The sequence below is a fragment of the Salvia miltiorrhiza genome, chromosome 1 (genome assembly GCF_028751815.1).
Source record: "Salvia miltiorrhiza cultivar Shanhuang (shh) chromosome 1, IMPLAD_Smil_shh, whole genome shotgun sequence".
Taxonomy (NCBI): Eukaryota; Viridiplantae; Streptophyta; class Magnoliopsida; order Lamiales; family Lamiaceae; genus Salvia; species Salvia miltiorrhiza.
In genome coordinates this window covers 66,577,225-66,599,458 of record NC_080387.1, presented here as the reverse complement: position 1 = coordinate 66,599,458, position 22,234 = coordinate 66,577,225, and the positions used below count along the sequence as shown (strand labels likewise).

General features: G+C 37.2%; 2 protein-coding genes across 2 annotated transcripts; one reads left to right on the top strand and one right to left on the bottom strand.

Moving 5' to 3' along the window:
* Positions 1-3,633: 3,633 nt before the first annotated feature.
* LOC131005181 (oligopeptide transporter 4) lies at positions 3,634-9,793 on the top strand. The gene is made up of 6 exons (XM_057932015.1): positions 3,634-4,380; positions 4,854-4,951; positions 6,519-7,082; positions 7,614-7,866; positions 8,063-8,245; positions 8,994-9,793. Exons 1-6 carry the CDS (start codon positions 3,727-3,729, stop codon positions 9,606-9,608), a joined length of 2,367 nt encoding a protein of 788 aa, XP_057787998.1. The 5' UTR covers positions 3,634-3,726; the 3' UTR covers positions 9,609-9,793.
* Positions 9,794-10,525: 732 nt separating this feature from the next.
* On the bottom strand, positions 10,526-14,818 carry LOC131005182 (uncharacterized; the record flags this gene model as incomplete). The annotated part of the gene is given in 8 exon segments (XM_057932016.1): positions 10,526-11,042; positions 11,156-11,249; positions 12,516-12,598; positions 12,882-13,016; positions 13,304-13,483; positions 13,618-13,777; positions 13,890-13,991; positions 14,363-14,818. Coding segments are annotated over 8 exon segments (1,113 nt in total). The 3' UTR covers positions 10,526-10,943.
* Positions 14,819-22,234: the final 7,416 nt, after the last annotated feature.

The following is a 22,234-nucleotide window of genomic DNA, read 5'->3' as shown; positions in this document are numbered from 1 at the left end:
AGGATTGAATTTTATTTGAGTAATCTTATGTACAAGTAGTTATAGTACTATTTTGTCGGGGCGAATAATCGAGTCTATCCTATTCCATTATCATCAAGCTTGAAAAATTTATTTGTTTATTACTGCCAGGATCTTGAACTTAATTTACTACCATATTCTAGATTCACAAGATGAAATAAGTTTTCGAAAACTTCCTTTCAGAAAAATAAATACATCGAAACTTTTGTAATTAATGAACAAGAGGAAGAGAGGATACTTTTTTAATTCTTTAAGTTTTTTTGAAGAACTTCTCAAAAAAAAAAAAAAGTTTTTTTGAAGAATCGATATTGTAGATATTAGTTTGTCCACGCCAGCTGCAAACCTCAATATTTTCCACACTGGAGGTTGACTCTGATGGATACGAATCATACGATTCAGATTTTTCGGAATTTGGTGAAGACGTTCACACTATGGCTTGCACAAAAAAGTGATAATATAAGGAAGACTTCTAAATCTTCTATTATACTATATTAATTTCAGAAAATTAATTTTTATATTGACGTGACACCAATCCAATAAATGCTAACGAGTCACGTCTAATTCTGGAAAATAATATTTTAACTAAAACACAGATGTAATCAACAATTAGGTAAGAGCTTTCAAAAAAAAAATTGTATACGGTTTTGAATTCGAGTCCACCGTAATATGTGATCTTTAAATTTATTTATTTAATTATTCATTTATAAAAAGAAAGTAAAAAGAAAAAAGTCAACAATTAATGGCTTTAATTACATTCTCATCTATGCATTCTTAATTACTTCATTGCTTGTATTAGTCATTGGTTGATATTTATGGCTGATTCTATAGCCCCAATTTAATGAAATAATGAAAATATTAATAAATTTACTATACATTTTCAGAGCCCCAAATTAAAATTCTACTAAAATAATAACTATGGTCATAGTGTATGCGATTGTGAGAGATAACCCCATTTCAATCTCAATAACTATGTTACAGAGGTTTGTTTCTAATTATTAGGCCTAATTATATCACATTTCAATCTCAATAAATTTACTATACATTTTCGTTATTAGGCCTAATTATATCACATTTGTAAAATGTCAACCGATTGCGACTGCTTTAGTGAAGCAGCGAGTTTGACAATGAAAGAAAAAGGAATCTCCTTCACAGTTAATGACATTTTCTTTATTCAACATATTCAAAGTTAATATTTGTAGAATATTTTCAGTAGGGCTGTCGATCGGGTTCGGGTTCAGTTATCCGTACCCAAATTTTCGATTACCCGAACCCGAAATTGCCATATTTCACTAACCGTTCCCGAACCGTTTTAGGTGTTCGGTTACCCAATAACCTCTTCGGTTACCTGATTCGGTTATTTGGGTATCCGAAATACCCATTTAAAAAATTAAAATTCAAATAATTTGCTAGATAAAGGATTTGAACCATAGTCTCCAGAAAATACACAAAGCAACTTATCCACTAGACTAAAGCTCATTCTTATACTTCAAATATATCATAATTTTATTTTACCTAAGAATCGATTTTTTTTATTTAAAAATAAATAAATTAATGAATTAATAATTAAAATGTATATAAAATATATATTAAATAATTTTCGGTTGTTTCGGTTAACCCGTTTCGGTTATTGCCGAAATTTTTCTAAAAATGATACCCGAAACCGAACCGATAACCAAAAAAATCGGTTATTGGATACCCAAACCCGAGAATTTCGGTTCGGTTAATGAATTATCCAAAACCCAATAACCAATTAGACAACCCTAATTTTCAGTAACACTTATAATAAAACATTATAAAATATACTCGTGCATGATCCATATGATAATATCCACTTCTTAATTAGAATCCCTCATGCAGTTGAATGATCTTTCTTTTCGTAGATGCATGCAATATTAATGGATTAGGATCATCTGTTGTGCACTGCACCATGCTGTGCACAAAAACAAGGTGATGTGCATTTAAATAGGAAAACTTTTTTTTTTGTCCATTTGGGGTGGTTGCCTGTTGTCCAAGAGGTCATAGGTTCGAGTACTCTCGGCCACAATAATCACTAGGTGGGGTGTGTGTGTGGTTTGTATTATTTATAATGTAATTTCATCAAAAAAAAAAAAAAATAGGAAAACTTTTGGAAAAAAAAAGAAAATACAGAAATACTAACTTACCTTGTTTTTGTGCACAACATGGTGCAGTGCACAACAGAGGATCCTAATCCCAATATTAATTTATTAACTAATTTTTTTTTTGATCAGTAAAGTAAAATTTTTATTGAAAGAAAAGGGGTCAAGGCATCAGGAATGCCAATCAAAACAATAAAACAAGTTTAAAATCTTTGGAACACCAAGAAGTAAAAGGAATTCCTAACTCCACGATTTTGTAGGCCTCGTTCCAGCTCCAAAGTCTCCCCTTAATCTGTAAGACAAGTCTATCAATATCCCAAGCCTTGTCCTGAAAACGACTACCATTCCTGCTTTCCCAGAGCAACCACACTGTTCCCACCCACAAAGCTTTAAGCAATCTTCTTTCTCTCTTCTTTTTTCCAGCCGCAATGAAAGAAATGAAGTGTTGAAAGATATCTCTCGGAATTGCCGTTTTGATGTCGAGCCATTGAAAGATCTGGTCCCACACCGCCACTGCTTTCGGGCAATGGAGGAACATGTGTTCCGTCGTTTCCCACACATGCATTAATTTATTAACTAATACAAGGTCTAATACTTCATCCGTTCCAATAATAACGTTTCAACTAATAATACATTATTTAATACTCCCTCCGTTTCAATAATAACGTCTCAAAAAAATGAGGCATGTAAATTAGAGAAAATGTAAATAAAGTAAATGAGGAGAGAGATAGATATAGTAGATAAAATAAATTACTTCATTTTTTTGGATCGGGAGCGTGGCGAGCAAGGCGGAGATGTCGAGCGTGGCGAGCATGCCGAGCGAAGTTCGTGAATCGAGCACTATAGAACAAACAAGATTATGATCGAATGGAAGAAACCCACAATTGAATAAGCTTTGGGGGTTTTGAAGATGAATATTTAAAAATTGTTTCGTTTTGTGTTTGATGTTGAAGTTGCAGAGATATATTCACTACCAATTATAGGCGCCGGCGCCATGGAGACGCCGGAGGTGCGGCGGAGGCCTGGAGAGAGAGAGAGAGAGAGAGAGGAGTGTCTGCGATTTGGGGGGAAGGGGATTTGTTTGGTATTTTCTTTTTGTTTTAAGGGTATCTTAGTCCTTTTAACCCTAAAAATGGTACATTTTATACATTTCTTTTATAGTGGGTATATTTTTATTTTTGTCTTTCAAATAGGGTAAAGACTACCATTAATTTAATCCTTCTTTAAAATTATGTGTCAAAAATAAGTTGATCATAATAATTGGGAGTATATTTGAATAAATTTTTACTAATAGAGTGCAGTGTAGAATTATAAATCCACACTCATTCGCGTGCACACCTACGGAGCGGCCTATCCTCCTCATTAATTTCAACTATTGAAATTCCACATCTCCATGTGAGAATTTCCATCCCATTATTTTTTGTTTTTTTTTTTGATCTCCATCCCATTAATTACGTGTCCATAAACTAACTCACAAAAAAACAAAATCAAACGACTTAATGAATATGTGACGCTCCCATTTTTTCCTCCCCACCCCACCACCTCCTACATTTTCTTTATCACCAATTTGCATTATACTATTTCACAAAACATGTTTTCAACTATAATCAATCGAGCATCACACGTCAAATCTTTATTTATTCAATATAAACTTAGGCGAAAACAAATAAATATGAAAACTGCCAACTCTCAGCATATCAATATATATATATATATCACCATAAGAGCAAGTGAAGCTCAACTCAAGATGGGAAGTTTGGAAAGGGAGGGTCCAGCATATGGCAACTCGAAAGAAGAAGAGGAGTCCCCCATTGAAGAGGTGCGGCTGACGGTGACCAACACGGATGACCCGAGCCTACCCGTATGGACGTTCCGGATGTGGTTCTTGGGTGTGGTGTCGTGCGCCATGCTCTCTTTTCTGAATCAATTCTTCGCTTACCGGACGGAGCCCCTCGTCATTACTCAGATCACCGTTCAAGTTGCCTCGCTTCCCATCGGCCATTTCCTGGCCTCGGTGCTGCCCAAGGCCACCTTCCGCCTTCCCGGTTTCGGGTCCAACCGCTTCTCTCTCAACCCGGGCCCCTTCAACATCAAGGAGCACGTGCTCATTTCTATATTCGCCAATGCCGGCTGCGCTTTTGGTAGCGGCTCCGCTTATGCTGTTGGTATCGTTACCATTGTTAAAGCCTTTTATGGGAGAAACATCTCTTTCTTGGCTGGTTGGCTGCTCATCATCACCACTCAGGTCACCTCCCTCTCTCTCTCTCTTATTCACTATGTCACTCCAACTTCCTACATAATACCTTCATTTTTTGTTTCCATTAATTACATTTAATTGGGAAAAAAAATTACTGAAAGATACATCGGTTATTTAAGTAGAATTGCGTGTTGGATTTTGGCTTTTGGTATTGAATTTTCTGACCTAAATCCTTGGAGTGCTAAATTCAAGATAAAGACACGATAGTGATGGCACTGCTCTCATTGCCGCTGTCTTTTTTCTCTTTCTACTTCTAGATAAAACCAAGGTTCTAAGAAAGTAGTACTAGTAGAATATTTTTTTTTATAAATTAACAGTATTAAATAAAAAAAAATAAATGTTGTTCCACATAAAATTCGAATCCAAGACCTTTGATTTTAGACATTAACCCGTTATCGTTTGCAGTAGAATTTTTTGTTTGGGCATTTAGTAGTGAAAATTGAAAAAAAGGAATATTGCAGGTATTGGGATACGGGTGGGCCGGGCTTTTGAGAAAATACGTGATCGAGCCGGCCCACATGTGGTGGCCCGGGACTCTAGTCCAAGTCTCTCTCTTCCGGTACTGCTTTCCTTTCACATTATGTATTTGTTTTATACTACTCCTCATCTCCTACTCAATTGCCATATGGCCCTCAAGCCTGAAAGATAATATTTTAATTTTGCAAGTGCATATTATTTTAAGGAAAAAGGTTTCAAGTGGCTAATCCTCTTCCTTTTTAATTACTCATTTGACTTGCCACCAATTAAGATAATCTAACTTTCACCAAAAGTGATAGATTTCTTTAGTTTGCATTAATCTTGCAAGATATTATTGCTCTAAACATTGATGATTAACACCACCGACCGTTTAATGAGAGAGAGAGTAGAAAAGTAGTGTGTCGAGTACCGCAGTTTACAGGCTGGAGATACCTTTTATGAGCTTCACGTGCTAAGTCTTGGCCTTTTTGTTACAGCTCACTAAAAATTTACGGCTACTTCAACTGCAGTTTCACCTCATCATAATAAATGCATCCCACCAAGATTCCTCAGGCAACTAGCTTTAGTTTATGCCCAGATTCATGGACCCACACAAACCTTAAATCTCGTCCAGATTCATCGCTCATGGAATCTTTGACTTAATTCATTAAGTTACGGAGTACTCCCTCCGTCTCAAACGAAATGTCCTATTTTTCTTTTTGGACTGTCCCAAACGAAATGTCCTGTTTCCTTTTTTGGCAATACGCTCTCTCTCTATACTTAATATTTAAATAATTTCCACCAACCCACTTTATCTATTTTATACACATTTCTTAATCTTCGTGCCGAAAAGAAATAGGACATTTCGGTTGGGATGAAGGGAGTACTAATTAACAACTAGAAAGTGTCCCTGAAAAAAAAAATAGTCTACTAGTTAGTGAACTCCCTCTATTTTTGCAAGTGAATGCCCTGCATCTCAGTATTGCCGTTAAGAAACCGCGAAATTGGAGTTTACCTAGCACAACTGAACATTAGCTAATAATCAAGATTACCTGACTCTGACTGGAATTTATATTAAGTGTTGCATGCCGAACCTGAAAGAGGAGCTCTTGAATCAAATAACCTGGTGCCTCGCACGAAAGCAGACTGAAATTACAGAAAATCAATCCTAAGACAAGGAAGATAGCAACTGTGTGAAATCACTAGGACTAAAGCTTCAAAACAAATAATAAACCTAAGATATATCGTTCTTTTCTCAAGCATCAACTATTATAAGTGATGAACAGCCCCAAATCTAATGCCATCAGCAGTTTCACAGAGGCACAGAACCGTATAAGACTTGTATGAGCTGATTAGTTTACGTATTTTCCCATGGTTTTGAAATATTCAAGACATCTAGCACAAACTGCTCCACAATTCATGCTATTCACCATTCACATTCTCCATGCTGAATAATCTCATACAAAGAATACAACAATGCTATGTCATGTAGACTGCAAATGTAGGATGGAACAAAATTTGAAAAGGAAAGAAAGCAGAATATGCACGTCTATTGCTAATCATACCTTTTCAAACTTATGTATTCTGCTCATTTTCCAGCTGAAATATACAAGTGTTTTCTCCACATTCTTGTTCCAAAACCCCACTGATGATTTTTTCCAACTTTTCAGGGCTTTGCATGAAAAAGATGAGGAACGCATGTCCAGGGCTAAGTTTTTCCTGATTGTGCTAATTTGCAGCTTCTCTTGGTACTTATTTCCAGGGTACCTCTTTACAACTCTCACAAGCATTTCGTGGATGTGTTGGACGTTCTCCAAGTCAGTCACAGCACAGCAGATTGGATCGGGCATGAAAGGCCTTGGCCTCGGAGCCGTAACATTAGATTGGACAGCCATAGCATCCTTCTTGGGCAGCCCACTTGTATCTCCCTTCTTCGCCATAATGAATGTCTTTGCGGGTTATGCACTCATAATCTACATAGTACTTCCTACAGCCTACTGGGGATTCAACTTGTATGGCGCTACAAAGTTTCCAATTTTCTCCTCGCACTTGTTCACAGCTCAAGGTCAGAAGTATAACATCTCTGCAATTGTTAATGACAAGTTCGAGTTGGATATTCAAACATACGAACAGCAGGGCCGGATACATCTCAGCATGTTCTTTTCCCTGACATATGGGTTTGGTTTTGCAACTATTGCAGCTACTCTAACACATGTGGCCTGCTTCTATGGAAGGTACCAAACTTCTAATCTACTTTCTATTTGAAATTTATCTACTATATAATATAATGAGAATTGTTTTGTTATCGAATACAAGAAGTAAAAATGTAACAACATAAATATAGTTTCTATATGTAAGATAATGATTATCAAATGAAATGACTAGCTGGTTTTTATCTCGCGCTTATGGAAAAATATTTAGCAATGAGCTACACTGCAGTCAAGGATTCAGAATTTATCTGGGTTCTGGAAAGGACCGGTAAATTTTCTTGTGAGCTGCTGACCTTTTGACTGTTCAATTTGTCTAATGTGTAGTCCAACAAGAAGGAACACGCCATAACATTCCGCCAAAATCATATAATCCTATTGCAAATTCTATGAGGTCAACCAAATAAGCACTTAGACAGTGCTTATTTAACTGATATTGGGCAAACTATGTAGTTAGACAGTGATCTTTCAAATTCAGATTCTCCAGTACACAATTTGGTATTTCATCATCCCAAGCTTGATGATTATCTTAATAATGTGTAAATTTACAAACCACAGGGAAATATCCGAAAGATTCCGTGCTTCATACAACAAAAAGGAGGACATTCATACAAGACTTATGCGCAAATACTCAGACATACCTTCCTGGTGGTTCTATATATTACTAGCAGCGACATTTACCGCTTCTTTGATGCTCTGCATCTTCTTGAATGACCAAGTTCAGATGCCATGGTGGGCACTTGTTTTCGCCTGTATCATTGCCTTTGTTTTCACGCTTCCAATCAGCATCATTACAGCCACGACAAACCAGGTAATTGAGAGTAAACATCAATGGCATTCCTTTCTATATCACAGATGATGGCTTGATTGCCTAAAAAAGGAATAGCTGTGCCTTCAGTGCCAAACACACACTGTGCATGCTCACAAACACAGATAAATTCATATAGCAACTGACAATTCCATATTATTTATTCTCTGATACAAAAGTAAAAACATTGAATTTGCAGACTCCTGGGTTGAATATAATCACAGAGTATGTTATGGGGCTCATATACCCAGGAAGACCAATTGCAAATGTCTGCTTCAAAGTTTATGGCTACATGAGCATGGCACAGGCTGTCTCTTTCCTAAGTGACTTCAAGCTAGGGCACTACATGAAGATCCCTCCCAGATCGATGTTTATAGTTCAGGTAGATTGCATTGTTCAATTTAAGGAACACCGCACGTTCTTCATCATCATGCTACTTAACCAAAGCTGTGGGGGTCATACTCTGATAAAATAGAACACTTCTGTTAGAATCCTACCCACAGAGAAACATCATTTCAAATAGGTAATAATGCGATACGGCTTATCTTTATCTGAGGGAAAGAGTAAAATTTTAGAGAGTCAAACAGGCAGCATTGAATTACTTGGTTTATAATATTAATAGAAGGGAATAAAGGAAAGGGGAAGTAAAATCACCTCAGAGAAGGTAAACTTTTTTTTAATCCCTCTAAATGAAAGTGACAAGGGAAGGAAGATGAAAGAGATAATATATATAATCCATAACTAGAGACATGTTCTGCTAATGTTTTAAGCAATGTTAGGCTAAACTTTGGGTGCTAACATTTTTACCTCGATGTACGAGATAAGACGATGTGCATACTAAGAGGGATGAAATCCACTCTCTAATAAATTTATCACCAATTCTGTTCCTACTTTTTTCTTCCACTCTTCAGCCTGACCAACATGGCCTTACTACTGAAAATAGGAGAATATGTTAATAGAAGGACATAATATTCATCATTCTAAGATGCAAGATCAGTCTTTCTATGATATATGTTGTTTGATGGTGAAAAGCTAGTGTTTTGATCCATAATTGTTTAAACAATAACTGAAATTTTTGCCATCCCTGTGCACTTACCACTCTCATTCATATGTCACAATTGCTGCATCAGTCCGTGGGAACTATTATAGCTGGAACAATCAATATTTCTGTGGCTTGGTGGCTGCTCACGTCTATCAAAAACATATGCCAAGATGACTTACTTCCACCAGACAGTCCATGGACATGCCCAGGAGATAGAGTCTTCTTCGATGCATCAGTCATTTGGGGTTTAGTGGGACCGAAAAGAATTTTCGGAAGTCTTGGAAATTATAGTTCAATGAACTGGTTTTTCCTTGGAGGTGCATTAGGTCCTATCATTGTTTGGCTCTTCCACAAGGCATTTCCAAAACAATCTTGGATACCTCTAATTAACCTGCCTGTCCTTCTAGGGGCAACAGGTATGATGCCACCAGCAACACCATTAAACTACAATGCCTGGATCATCTTTGGCACGATCTTCAACTACTTCGTCTTTCACTATCGGAAAAGCTGGTGGCAAAGGTATAACTACATTGTTTCAGCGGCTCTAGATGCTGGAGTAGCTTTCATGGCAGTGGCACTCTATTTTACATTCGGCATCGAGAATAAAGAAATAGATTGGTGGGGCACGAGGGGTGAACACTGCAGCTTGGCCCCTTGTCCTACTGCTAAAGGCATACAAGTTGCTGGTTGTCCAGTATTCTAAATCTATTGTACTAAATGGTGTCTACTACTAGGTATCAAGGATGATATTTGTTTCCCAGATTTCTGTATGTGTTATGGAATTGTAAACAATAATCAATTTAGTAACTAGTCACAATAGGATAGGAACTATTTCCTGTGTAATACTTAAGAATATCAATGCCAAATTTAAATCCCTTTCTCTTGTTACCAAGCTATCCAACATACATACTGACATCAAATCCAAGAACTTGATGTTTACCTGCAAGGTAGGAATCGCTCTCAGCATTATTTGATTGCCTGATGTTTAAAAGCCATGTTGTATGCCCCTTATCAAGACATGTGTTTATTTCAATCATGAATTTTCTTGGTCTCCTCATACAAGATTCTAGGTGCTTATCTCATATACCATGGCATACCTTTGTCAACTGTAAAAAATGAAACCAAGAAAGTGGTCAGAGAATGTGCATAAGTGACACACATGGTTCAACCGAACCTTTGAAATTTGTTACTATTCTTTTCCTGCTTCCTTTTTCCATATTACACTTCATTCTCATACGCAAATTTTGCCTTCAATTCAAAATTAACCATGAAATTTTATCAGTCAAATACTTAAAACGCTTCAATATTGACATCTAACAATCATTAAAGAAGTCAAACACAGCATTAATATAACCAAGCAATCCTACAATTGTCACAAGATAGAATCAGAGATATAGAAGTATAAAATTTGGGGGGGGGGGGGGGGGGGATGCATTAAGAATCCAAAATACATAAACTCTTAGATATAATCTTAGCTACATAAACTGCACATATATGGAGTTGCCAATCTTAGGATTACTCCAAAATCACAGGAAATGTTCCTCCCCTCTCCCGGATCATTTTTCATAGATAAATAAACAAAGACAGGTAAATCTACACTGCTAAACTAGAAAACCGATGTCCAAATGGGACCTGATGATTGATCCAATTTCCTCATTAATCTCAAGAGTCGAGTCTAAACAGAGTCAAAATTGTTACATTGTTGCGGCTAAAGTATATCTCAGCAAAAACAGACAAATTGTCTTATTAATTATAATGATCCAGTTTCTTGATCCTCACCACTTGACATGAAAGTAGAGCCAAACAACAATGCTGTTGCGATGAAAACGAAAACACCATATTTTGAAGGATGTACTGCCCATCACCATTTACAACATTTCAGTGTAGGAAAGTTTTAGTTTATAGAAGTGATCGCATTGAATCCCTGAGGTAGACACCCATAAGATCAAGACTAATCAATAGAATCATGGAAGTAACCCAAGCTTATAACGAAGTAAGTTCCAACCAACTTCCTTATTGTAACATATTGCTGAATGCCTTATGTTGTAGGTGATGGCAGCACTGAAAGCCACTGGTTATACTCATCCATACGAATAATAAAGGAGCTGGAACTTGGGAAACCACCACCACCATATGCCTGCAAGTACAGGTACACCAAACAGACTTGAAACTTGTTCAGGAGTTCCCCTGGAAACGTTCTTACATGGGGTTGTTTATAAATTAGAGCATAATAAGTCTGCCAAGTTGCACCTTAGCGATTTCTGATGTATCGGTACTGCTATCCGTAGTCCTCAGGCACATTTTTAGATTGTTTCTGTGCATGTAAACAACTGCTCCAATAGGCCTGTTTCATCAGTAGGTAAACTCAGTATCATAGCAAACAAGCACCTAGTAATAGCCTGACTAAGATTACATCAAGACGCAGAACCACCCAACATCTTGCATCCTTAAGGGCTTACAAAAAGACCACTAGCGTAATGTACCAAATATGCTACTCAAATGCATGCAGTTAGTACTGAAACAACTTGTGCTGGAGATAACTATGAAAACCAACAAAATACAAAGGCACAGGCTAAATAATTGAACCGCACAATCTTCATTTTCACACATTTTCCAAGCTTGCAAAGAGCATGTATATTACCAGGCAATAAGAGTGAGCTTTGTGTGCGTGTGTTGGCCTAGCAGTAGGAGGTTAATGCCCAAGACCTGAGGTCTTGGGTTCGAGTCCTCCATCGCGCGGTCTTTGAATTTCTTTATTTTCTTATGTAATTTATTAAAAAAGAAAAGAAAAGAGTGAGATTTTAAAAACTGCTGCCTAAAACAAATGCATTGTGAAGGTACACTAAAAGTATGTTTTTCTTTTTGATAAATTATACTCCCTCAGGCTCACAAAAACATGAACATTTGTAAGAGGCACGGGTCTTAAAAAATGTTAGATAAAAGTGTATTGTGAGTGGAAAATGGGTCCCACTTTATGTAAAGTAGAGATAATAAGTAAAGGAATTGTGTTGGGGTAGTGTACAAAAATAGAAATGTTCATGTTTTCGTGAGATGGTCCAAAATGGCAAAAAAGTTCATGTTTTTGTGAGACGGAGGGAGTATAACTAAATAAAGAAATTTTAAAGACCGCGTGACGGAGGACTCGAACCCAGGACGTCAGATCTTGGGCATTAACCTCCTACCGCTAGGACAACATATGCACACAAGATTCCTTTAAATTCTGTTTGTTTTACTTCAGGAAATAAATGTGTTTTTCTGTGGTGAAAACAGAGCTAAAAGTAGAAGGAGTATCAAACTTGAATTATAAACATGCGTAAGAGGTCCACCTAGTAATTGAAACTGAAGCAGGCACTGAGCAATTAACTACATAAGGCTCAAGCTAGCCATGAACACTACACCTATTTCACAAGTCCATACCGCCATTCATATGTTAATGCCTTTTCCAGATATTGGTGGCAATCTAGTTGTTAGGAGTCAGAGCGTCAACATTTTTTGAAAGCCAGTTGTCTCAAACATATGGCAACGTGCAAGACTAGATGGATAAGTGAAGTATAAGGCACATATAATCTAAAAAACAGACAAAAGAAAAAAGATTGGGCACGAAAACCACCTTAGCCCTGCTGCCGCACTCATTTGGCTAAGTTCCTTGCCCATTTCATCACTGAAATTTGAGTTCCCATCAGCTCTAATCCCCTAGCCAACCAACAATATAGACGCCAGGCAATTAATGAATAACTATATTACTTCAGGCTGCTCAGAGCTTCAAGCCCATCACATGCAAGAAACATCACCCCCCCCACCACCACCACCAACAACAAAAAAGCAAGGGAAATAAAAAGAATAAAAGAGAAGTCAATTAATGTAACCAAAAGTCCCATGAGATTGACTTCAGAATGAAAATCACACGCTTAAACCATGGATATGGTACTCAACTAACTAAGAATTTCTGAACATGTTATAGGACAAATTGTCATACCAGACACTCGCCATAAAAACCTCGGCCCAACTTAACCCTGAAGACCTTATTCAGCAGTTTACTTGCTTCTGTCAATCGATTAGAAAGATAGGTGTCTCCCTTGATGATCAAGTCTGTAGAGCAAATCTCCATTAACTGTTCATAGCAGAAGAAGAACAAAATTAAGAAAAAGTAATCCTACATACAGAAATCAGAATACACCAGAGTAGAAAGAATAGTGCCTGGAGCTAACCCTTTTCCTTCAATGGAGGGAGCATTAACTTGAAATTATTGAAAGATTATCTCGTCCAATAATAGTGCAATACAACTATAAGATACAGTGAACTTTTTTTTCGGCTAACAATTGCTTCAATGGCTTCGTATTGCTACATAAGTAAAATAATGGAATAACAAATATGTAAATTAATACAAATTACTTGAACCTGTTGATACATGAGTGGGTTAGTGATGCAGTTTAATTTCGACCGCCATTCTCTTAGTCCAATATTAAACGCTTTAATGTTGGGTAAATTCCACCGCTGTAGATCTCCAGCTTCAATGTATTTGAGAATGATCTCCATGCGTTCTTGATCGTTACGGTTTAGCAGGCTTATACTATCAATCTGTCATGCATCTAGTACTTTAAATGATGCATCACTACAAACTTATGAAAAATTACTAGCAGCTGCATAGTTATAGCATCAACCATAGCCAGTGAAACAGAAAAACCTAAATAAAACATCCAGCTCTCAGTTACCTGATCAGATCTTGTCTCTGAAAGTTTAGCAGAGAAATATTCATATACAGCAGTGGAGCTGCTCTTCTCAATATTTACATGAAACGAAATATTGGGATCAGAATCTTCCCCAGAAGAAATTCGGGAAAGCACTGATTTCCGGTGATCAAATCCAATAACCCTAATTCCAGAAGTTGTTGAGTTAAAACCACTGGAAACTTCATGTTTTGAACTCCCATTAAGAGGCGAGATAAGTTATGATGCATTCAATAATATGTACAACTTTGACTCACATGGATGATGTTCGCCTGGAAAGCACCAAAGGAAAACCTTTTGGACCCAAAAAGTCTAGAAAGTAGCATGTCTTCATTCCTTCTATGCACAAGTCATCAACACTAAAGAAAGATTACAACAAAAAAGAAGATTATAAGGGAAAAGAAATACAGTGGTAAGGTTCCAACTATGGGTGATGCACTACCTAAATGGATAGAAAATAGGAGATAGCTAAATGCACCATGACAACAAGTTACGATGTTTCAAAAGGCGGGGAACTGTTTAATAGGAATTTCTGAAATAATTTCCAACTAAATCGGAAAATGTGAAGCAGAAGCTCAGTTACAAATTATCATTCACTTCAACATGCATGTGCTGAACTTACACACATGACACAAACATGCATACAGATTGTTTCCACATCAGGATTGAACAATAAATCATATTTTCTACTGTAAACCACCAGATTCTACTAAAGACAAGCGCACGTTACCTGAAGGGCGCGACGGATGAGAAAGGCAAAATGAGGCAAGGGAGGTTGAGTCGAGAGTGGTAGAGGTGCGCGAAAAGCGCTCCAAATGCGCCGGAGAACGAGGGATAATTGTACAACACCAAGTTGGGAATTGCGCTCTCCGACGCTTTTCGTATTGCTTCTAAAGTGGCGTCTGAGCGCAATCGACGGACCAGCGGAGGAAATTGGAAAACGAAAGGAAAGGCGGCCAGCCGCCGTCTGAAGGCAGCGGAGGGAGCCATTTGATATGGCCGCCGGCAATTAGTCTGCCGTCGGCGTGGTTGTACAGTGGCGCCGCATCTGTAATTTAGTTCTCCGATTGAAAAATGGAGGAGAGCTCAGGCTCAGTTCTCCGATTCATACGCATACTACATAATAACTTTGCCGGCAATTAATAAAAGTAACAATTACTGTTAATTTGCTTTCCCTTAAAAAAAAATACTAATAATAATAGTAATTTGCTTGGGCAAAAACTATCCAAGTACTCTTTCTTTTTTTTTTTTCTTTTTTTTTGACTTAGGGGAGCTGGGGAGGGGGAGCAGTAGGGTTTAAACCCGAGATTTCACAGTTCACAGACAGGAGGTCGCACCGCTTGGTGTCCCAATGATAGAACGATATTAATTTTACAGAACTTCTGCCTTTGAACAATGAGTGAGGTCTAGAGTTTAAACACCACCGCGGCACCGCCCCTTTTTCTCCAAGTCAAAAAAGAAAAAAAATATATTTTTATCTCAATAGAAAAAAAAAAAACTATTAGTGCAAATTATCTACTTATCATGTAAAATATTAATATTAATTTTTTTAACCCATGAAAAATTAATATCGCAATAAGACTTGCATTTATGTTATTCTAGTTTCCATAAGATTGTTTAAATTTGGGGGGGTTCAATTTCATTTGTTGTTTTATAACGTAAACTTATACTATTAACTAATACGGACCACGGTATATTTTATTAATTTTAAAATTTTAAATTATATAAAAATTATCAAAATGTCATTATTTAGGAGTTAGATTATGTTGGTTTAAATATTAGTATTTAATTTAAAATATTGTATAATAACAATATTATTAACTTAATGAGTATAATATTAAATTTAATGAGCATTATATAATAATGCTAATTAAATATGTATTATAATTTAAGTCAATCTCATTTTGAGCAAATAACACTAAACCATCAATAAAAAAAATTAATAGTCGTCATTTATATAACAATTTTAGGCTCTTAAAAGTCCAAATTATATTATTATTAAAAGTTCATATTTAAATAACCCAAAATTAATTAAAATATTAGAAAAAATACGAATAATATAAAAAGGAAAATATAACAACAAGTATATTTATAAATAAATTGAATAAATAATTAAATAAACCTATATAATATTTAAATTCTAATTTTTAGATATATAATTAATTATTTGTTTACAAATTCATATATACATTTCTTTTCTCCTTAATTGCATTAAAAACTACTACTATATTTTAAAAATATTTAAATTTTAAATAATGATAATCAAACAATCATGTAAATCTTTTTGAATGGGAAAAATGACATCTACTTATAAAACATAATGAAAAAAGAGTATTATTTTTGACATCTTAAATAATCATAACGTATTCGCTTTAAATTTATTTTATAATTTTTACATCGAATTGAATATATTTTGGTAATCATTAATTTAACATCCATATTTTGAATATTTTTTCATAAATCAAAGTTAACGATATTTTAAAATAATTAAAATAGAAACAAAGAAAAGATAAGAGATATCAAATTTGGTGGGAAAATTTGAGAAGAGAGGAAAAAAAAATGGCGATAAAAATGTTTTTTTTATATTATACTCCCTCCGTCCTATGGTAATGTATCACACATATTTTAGGGAAACAATATACTCGCATGGTTATTTTGAAGAAGAAAACACAATATTTAGGCACTAATTGAAAAAAATACAAAATCTGGCCATTTTTTACGTTTTATGATTGTTTTGCCCTTAATTATAGCGGACCGATTTCGGGTCGAATTTGGGTTTGCGTGCAGGCTAGACGCACATGACACTATTAGTGTCATATACTCAGTGCTGCACGAATGATACTTATGGCCATTTTAGTGTCATTAGTGTCATACGAATGATACTTATGGTCATATTAGTGTCATTAGTGTCATATACCTGTGTGCTGATATTATTTAGACGGGTACAGTTATATGTCCATTTTTGAACACTTCCCCGTAGGATTTAGATTATTCATAGGGTTTAGATTATCATTTAGGGTTTAGACTACCCATTTAGGTTTAGATTCTCCATTTAGTGTGTTGCATATTACTTATGCTCATATTAGTGTCATTAGTGTCATATACTCTCTTATATAGTGTTGCACGAATGATACTTATGGTCATATTAGCGTCATTAGTGCCACATACTTAGATTTTTTATTTTTTTTCCAGTTGGCACATATGACACATAGTGCCATATGTATCTAACCCGCGCGCAAACCCGAATTCGACCCGACACGTAATAAATTGCCAGATTTTGTGTTTTTTTCAATTAGTGGCCAACTAGTGTGTTTACTTCTTCAAAATGACTATTTCAAAAGCGCTCTCTATTTAGGACATGATTTCACTTTATCTTTTTATTCACATTCAATTCAACCACAAAACATTCATTTATTTATGATGAGGTTTTTTTCTTAATTCAATATATTATCTAAATACTATTAAGGTTGCATTTACTTTTATGAATACATTTATCCATGGAAAATGATCGATATATAACAAAAATTTATGCCTTTAATTGTCTCCTTTATTTTTCCACATTTTACACAAAAGAGAAATTCAGCATTTTTTCTTGTCTGATAAAAAAAAAATCATTTTTTCTTTCTTATTTTCACCTCACGATGGATAATATTATCATCCAAAAATGGAGGGATAATATTATTCATCATTGAAGTGAAAATAAGGAAGGAAAAATACTTTTGTGTCAAATATTGAAAAGGAAAAGAGACATTTAAAAGTATAAATTTTTGTTATTAATCTTTTTCCATCGATAAATTTATTCATCAAAGTAAACGCAGTCTAAACCTGGTGTCATTTTTCAAAGTGATAGATCATACATTCTTATGGAATGAATGAGTTATATGGATTGTGTGCGACACAGATTTGAGGGGTCCGTCATTAAATTTATACATAAAGTTTAATGGTGGAGCGAGCAAGCCAAGCATAAGATTTTATAGTCAAACATCACAAGCATCTTCATAGCTCTTGACACGCCTAATTTTTCGAATGCGGCATGCATGTTGCTGCAAAATGAATGAAAAATCCAACACCAAAGTTAGAGTTTCAAGGTTTCCAACAACATAAAAAATAAAAAATAATATTACATTCATGTTACATTACATAAAAAGATAAAAATAATGTTACATTTCCCATCACACAGTCTCGATCATCGTTGCATGTTCATGTGTTTCGATTATTTGAAATTAAATTGTTCCGATCGAAATTGAATTGGTTGAAATACTAGAAAGTATTTTGGTCACAAGAAGCATAACTCATAAGTCATTATTATTCCTATATAGTATTGTCTCGAAGTTAAAAGCTGACATGACACTTTTTAAGTTGCCGGAAATATGACATGAATTGTCGGCGAATGAATAAACGACGTCTACCAACCGCATTTGGCTCCTTGCACGATCTCCTTCACCAGCACTCATCGGAGAATTAACTCTCCGGCGATATCCCGCCGGAGGTGGGGCGGTTGAGGCTTCACTTCCCTCAATCTCTCATCACGTGGAAGCATTTCCTAGTTAGGGATGGCAATGGATCCTAGACCCGGTCCAGATCTGTGGATCCAGATCCGATTTTACGGATCTGGATCTCAATTTTTTGGATCCACGGATCTGGATCTCATTTTCTAAAACGGATCTGGATCTGGATCTGAAAATTTGAGATCCGGATCCGACCCAGATCCGACCCGTGGACCCGATTTTATTTAAAATATATTATTTATTTTTTATATTTATTTTATTATTAATATTAGATATATTAAAAATTAAAAATAATAGAAAAATTAGATTAACTTTGAAAACCCTAGTTTCCAATTCTAATTTTCCTCTCAAACATCTCTCGGTTCCTACTTCCTCTCCCGCCGCCCCCTCTCTCTCTCCTCCCCAGCCACTCCCATCTCCATCTCGCCTCTCCCTCCCCGCCTCCAGCCCTCTCCTCCCTCCCTCCCTCCTCCTCGGCCTCTCCCTCTCCCTTCTCGCCTCGCCCCTCCCCCGGTGAAGGTGGGGACAGCAGCAGCTGCAACATTCTCTCTCTCCAGTTCGTGCGACTCTGCGCTGCCCATCCCGGTTTTCCCTCTCCAGCCCCCGCCTCACTCCTCAGCCACTCCCATCTCCCTCTCGGCCTCTCCAGCCCGCCGCCCGCCGCCTCACTCCTCTCCTCCCCTCCTCCCCCCGCCTCGCCACCGTGAAGGTGGGGACAGCAGCAGCTGCAGCATTCCCTCTCCAGTTAGTGCGACTCTGCGCTGCCCATCTCCGATCTCCCCTCCAGCCCGCCGCCTCACCCCTCAGCCACTCCCATCTCCCTCTCCCTCTCTCCACCCGTCGCCCGCCGCCTCACTCCGGTCTCCCCTGGGTTTCTGTAACATACAAATGGCGAGATTTGGATCCAGAATTCTCTGCATTTTAATTTCTTTGCATTTTAATTTCTGGGTTTCTCTGCATTTTAATTTCTATGATCCATGGATCTGGACCCGCGGATCCGCGGATCTGGCGGATCTGGATCTGGATCCAAAATTTTAGATCCGCGGATCTGGATCTGGATCTGATAGATGAAAACGATCTGGATCTGGTATTGATGAGATTCGATCCAGATCCGGCCCGTTGCCATCCCTATTCCTAGTGATGGAATACCATAAGAAGAAGCTAAGCTGCGATCTCACCACGTGGAAGCTTACCTCGTTTCACACGCACGCATGTCGCCATTTTTCCCTGAAATCTTTGGCGAACAACAACGACAAGGTCAGACACCATCGATGTTTCCTCTACTTCGCTCCAGGACACCAACTACCACCGCCGCTCGTTTCCCAGTGACGTGCCGCCCCTTGACTCAGAAACCCTAGGCCCTCAATCAGATCGGATACAAGTCGTTGTTCAATCAAAACGTTAGGGCGGAGGTGTGGCGGCTGCAGAACATTAGGGCGATGCTGTTGTCGGACCTGCGGTCATCGACGCTGCAGAAGAGCGGGAAGGTGAATGAGGGTGGGAGAGGGGGGCTGCCGCCGAGGCCGACGAAATGGGTGAGCTTCAAGCCGTCTGGGCAAATGGGGAAGAACATGGAAACAAAGAATCTGGAGAGGAACATGAGCCAACAAGATTATGAGGAAATAGTGTCGCTGGAGAATCTGCGTAGGCTGAACCACCGCTCGTTTAGAGGAGTTGGATGAGGCCGACGGATTTTCCAGTCACCTTCCCCTTTTCACTTTTTTTTTTTTGATTATTGTTTTCCAAATGTCAATCTTTGAGTTCAAATAAGCGCCATGTCAGTTCGATTTTACCACGTAGATGCCATGTCAGTTCGGTACTCACCGGGGCTTAAAATGTGGAAAATTGAACGAGACTTTAAATTCAGGGAATTGAAGGTAAAAATTGAATTTCATGGAAAAGTTTAAAAACGGGCCAAAGCACATGGCTTTTGGCGTAATTACCCCAAAAAATAACCCTAAAACTAATATTTATGTATTCCGCGAATTTCGATGAAAATTAATTTATATTTGAATTTATAACTAAAAATTATAAAAATAACTTCATGCATATGTAAGAGTCTAGTCATTTGAAACCATTGGTTATGGTAGAGTACGCCATTAAACAATAACAATAAAGTTAGTACGACCCGGTTAATATAGTAATACCCTCTAATTACAAGCTCGTTTTAATTTATAAAATATTGAATTAGTAAAATTAAAGTTGTAACAAATATGGTTATTCCGTAAAAAAAAAAATATGGTTATATGTCTCATCAAAATTCGAATTACAGAGTAACTATTATTAATACATAGTATACATGTTCGCCTATTATTCATTCACATCTCAAACCCGCATAGTAATACCTGTCAACTCCTTCAACTCGTTTGGAGTTATATAATTGGCTATAAGATAATACTATGATTTATATAAATTATATAATTGGCTATAAGATAATAACTATTCAAATAAGATTGTGATTTGAGTCCTCTCCTTATTTTGGGGTTTTACACGGCATCTCTTACATCTTCTAATTATATTATTGTAAAATCTTTATTTTGTCCAACATATGTGACATCTTATTATACGCATCTTTAAAATGTTATATGAGTATGGCTCTCATAAACTTACCAGTTGATACAAATTTTGTGGACATAATATATTTTTTTTTTATGTCTATAAATTAATTTTGTATTTTTATTATATCAAATACGTCATAATAATTTTTTAAAAACAAAATTATAGGTAGTTTGAAACTCATTGAAATTTGTGAGACAACCTAATTATATTAAGATGGAGTTAAAAATTAGGGTTAATTCTCTCTAAATCCTTAAACTATAGTCATTTTCTCCGTTTTTTTTTTTTCCTTTTTTTCCCTCTTTTGAACTTCCCACAAAAAACCCTCAACTTTCAATTTTTCCTAATTTTCCCATGACGGGTTTTCCGGCCAAATCCGAAGTCGGAATTTTCCTATGTGGCGTTATTCATGCCAAATCACCATATACGTGGCAAATCACACACCCTCACACGTCACTCTCCTCTCTCCCCTCCCCTCCCCCCCCTTCACTCTCTCTTTCTCTCTTCCCCCATCCCCCTTTCCCCCTCTCCCCCCGTCTGCTCCCCTCTCTCTCTCACTGCCACAACCGCCCAGATTCTGGGGACGACGATTTCCAGGAGACGGCACAAGCCGAAGAGCGGCATCGACTCTGCCGGAATTTCAGAGGCGGTGAGCGAGCTCAGGCGGCGCCGGCTTTAGGGCCGACGTTTTCTGGGACCTCCGTCGACTCTCCCCCTTCCCCCATCCCCCACCGCCGCCACTTCCTCCTCCCTCCCCCTTCCTCTCTCCTCCACTCGATTCCCGGCGCCGATTGAAAACCCACGTTTGAAAACACACTTCCTCCCCCTCCTCCACTCAGATACCAAATTTCAGATACCAAATTTGAAGAGGCTCGGGGCGTTAGGCGGCGTGACTGGAAGACAGAGGCTCACCGGAGGAAGCAAGTCAAGGCGACGCTGCTATTTACGGCGCAAACCCTAGGCGGCGCGAAAAGGGGGCAAAACCCTAGCTGCAACTCTGAAAACGTGGGTCAGAGAGAAGGGTTCTGAGGTCGGATCTGTAACAGACAGGGATGAAGGCGGTAGCCTGCCGGTTTTTTGGAGGAGATGAGCGGCGGCGATCGGACTTTAAGAAGAAGGTGGTGGACGTGGCAGAACGGCGACAAATTGAAGAATAACAAGCACGAAACGACGTCGTTTATGTATAATAGATACTACGTCGTTTTATAAACAATCCGGCGTGTCCACGTCACTTAATTCCGATTCCACGTGTGATCGAATTTGGCCGGAAAACCCGTCATGGGAAAATTAGGAAAAATTGAAAGTTGGGGGTTTTTTGTGGGAAGTTCAAAGATTGAGGGAAAAAACGGAAAATGACTATAGTTTAAGGATTTAGAGAGAATTAACCCTAAAAATTACCTATAAAGTTTTGAAAATTAATTTAATTTTGAGATTTATTTTGAATAAATAATTTAATTTTGAGTTTTTTTTTCATTGAAATTTTTGAGTCTATCAAGCCTAATATAACTAATTAAACTCAAATTAAAAACTATTTATAA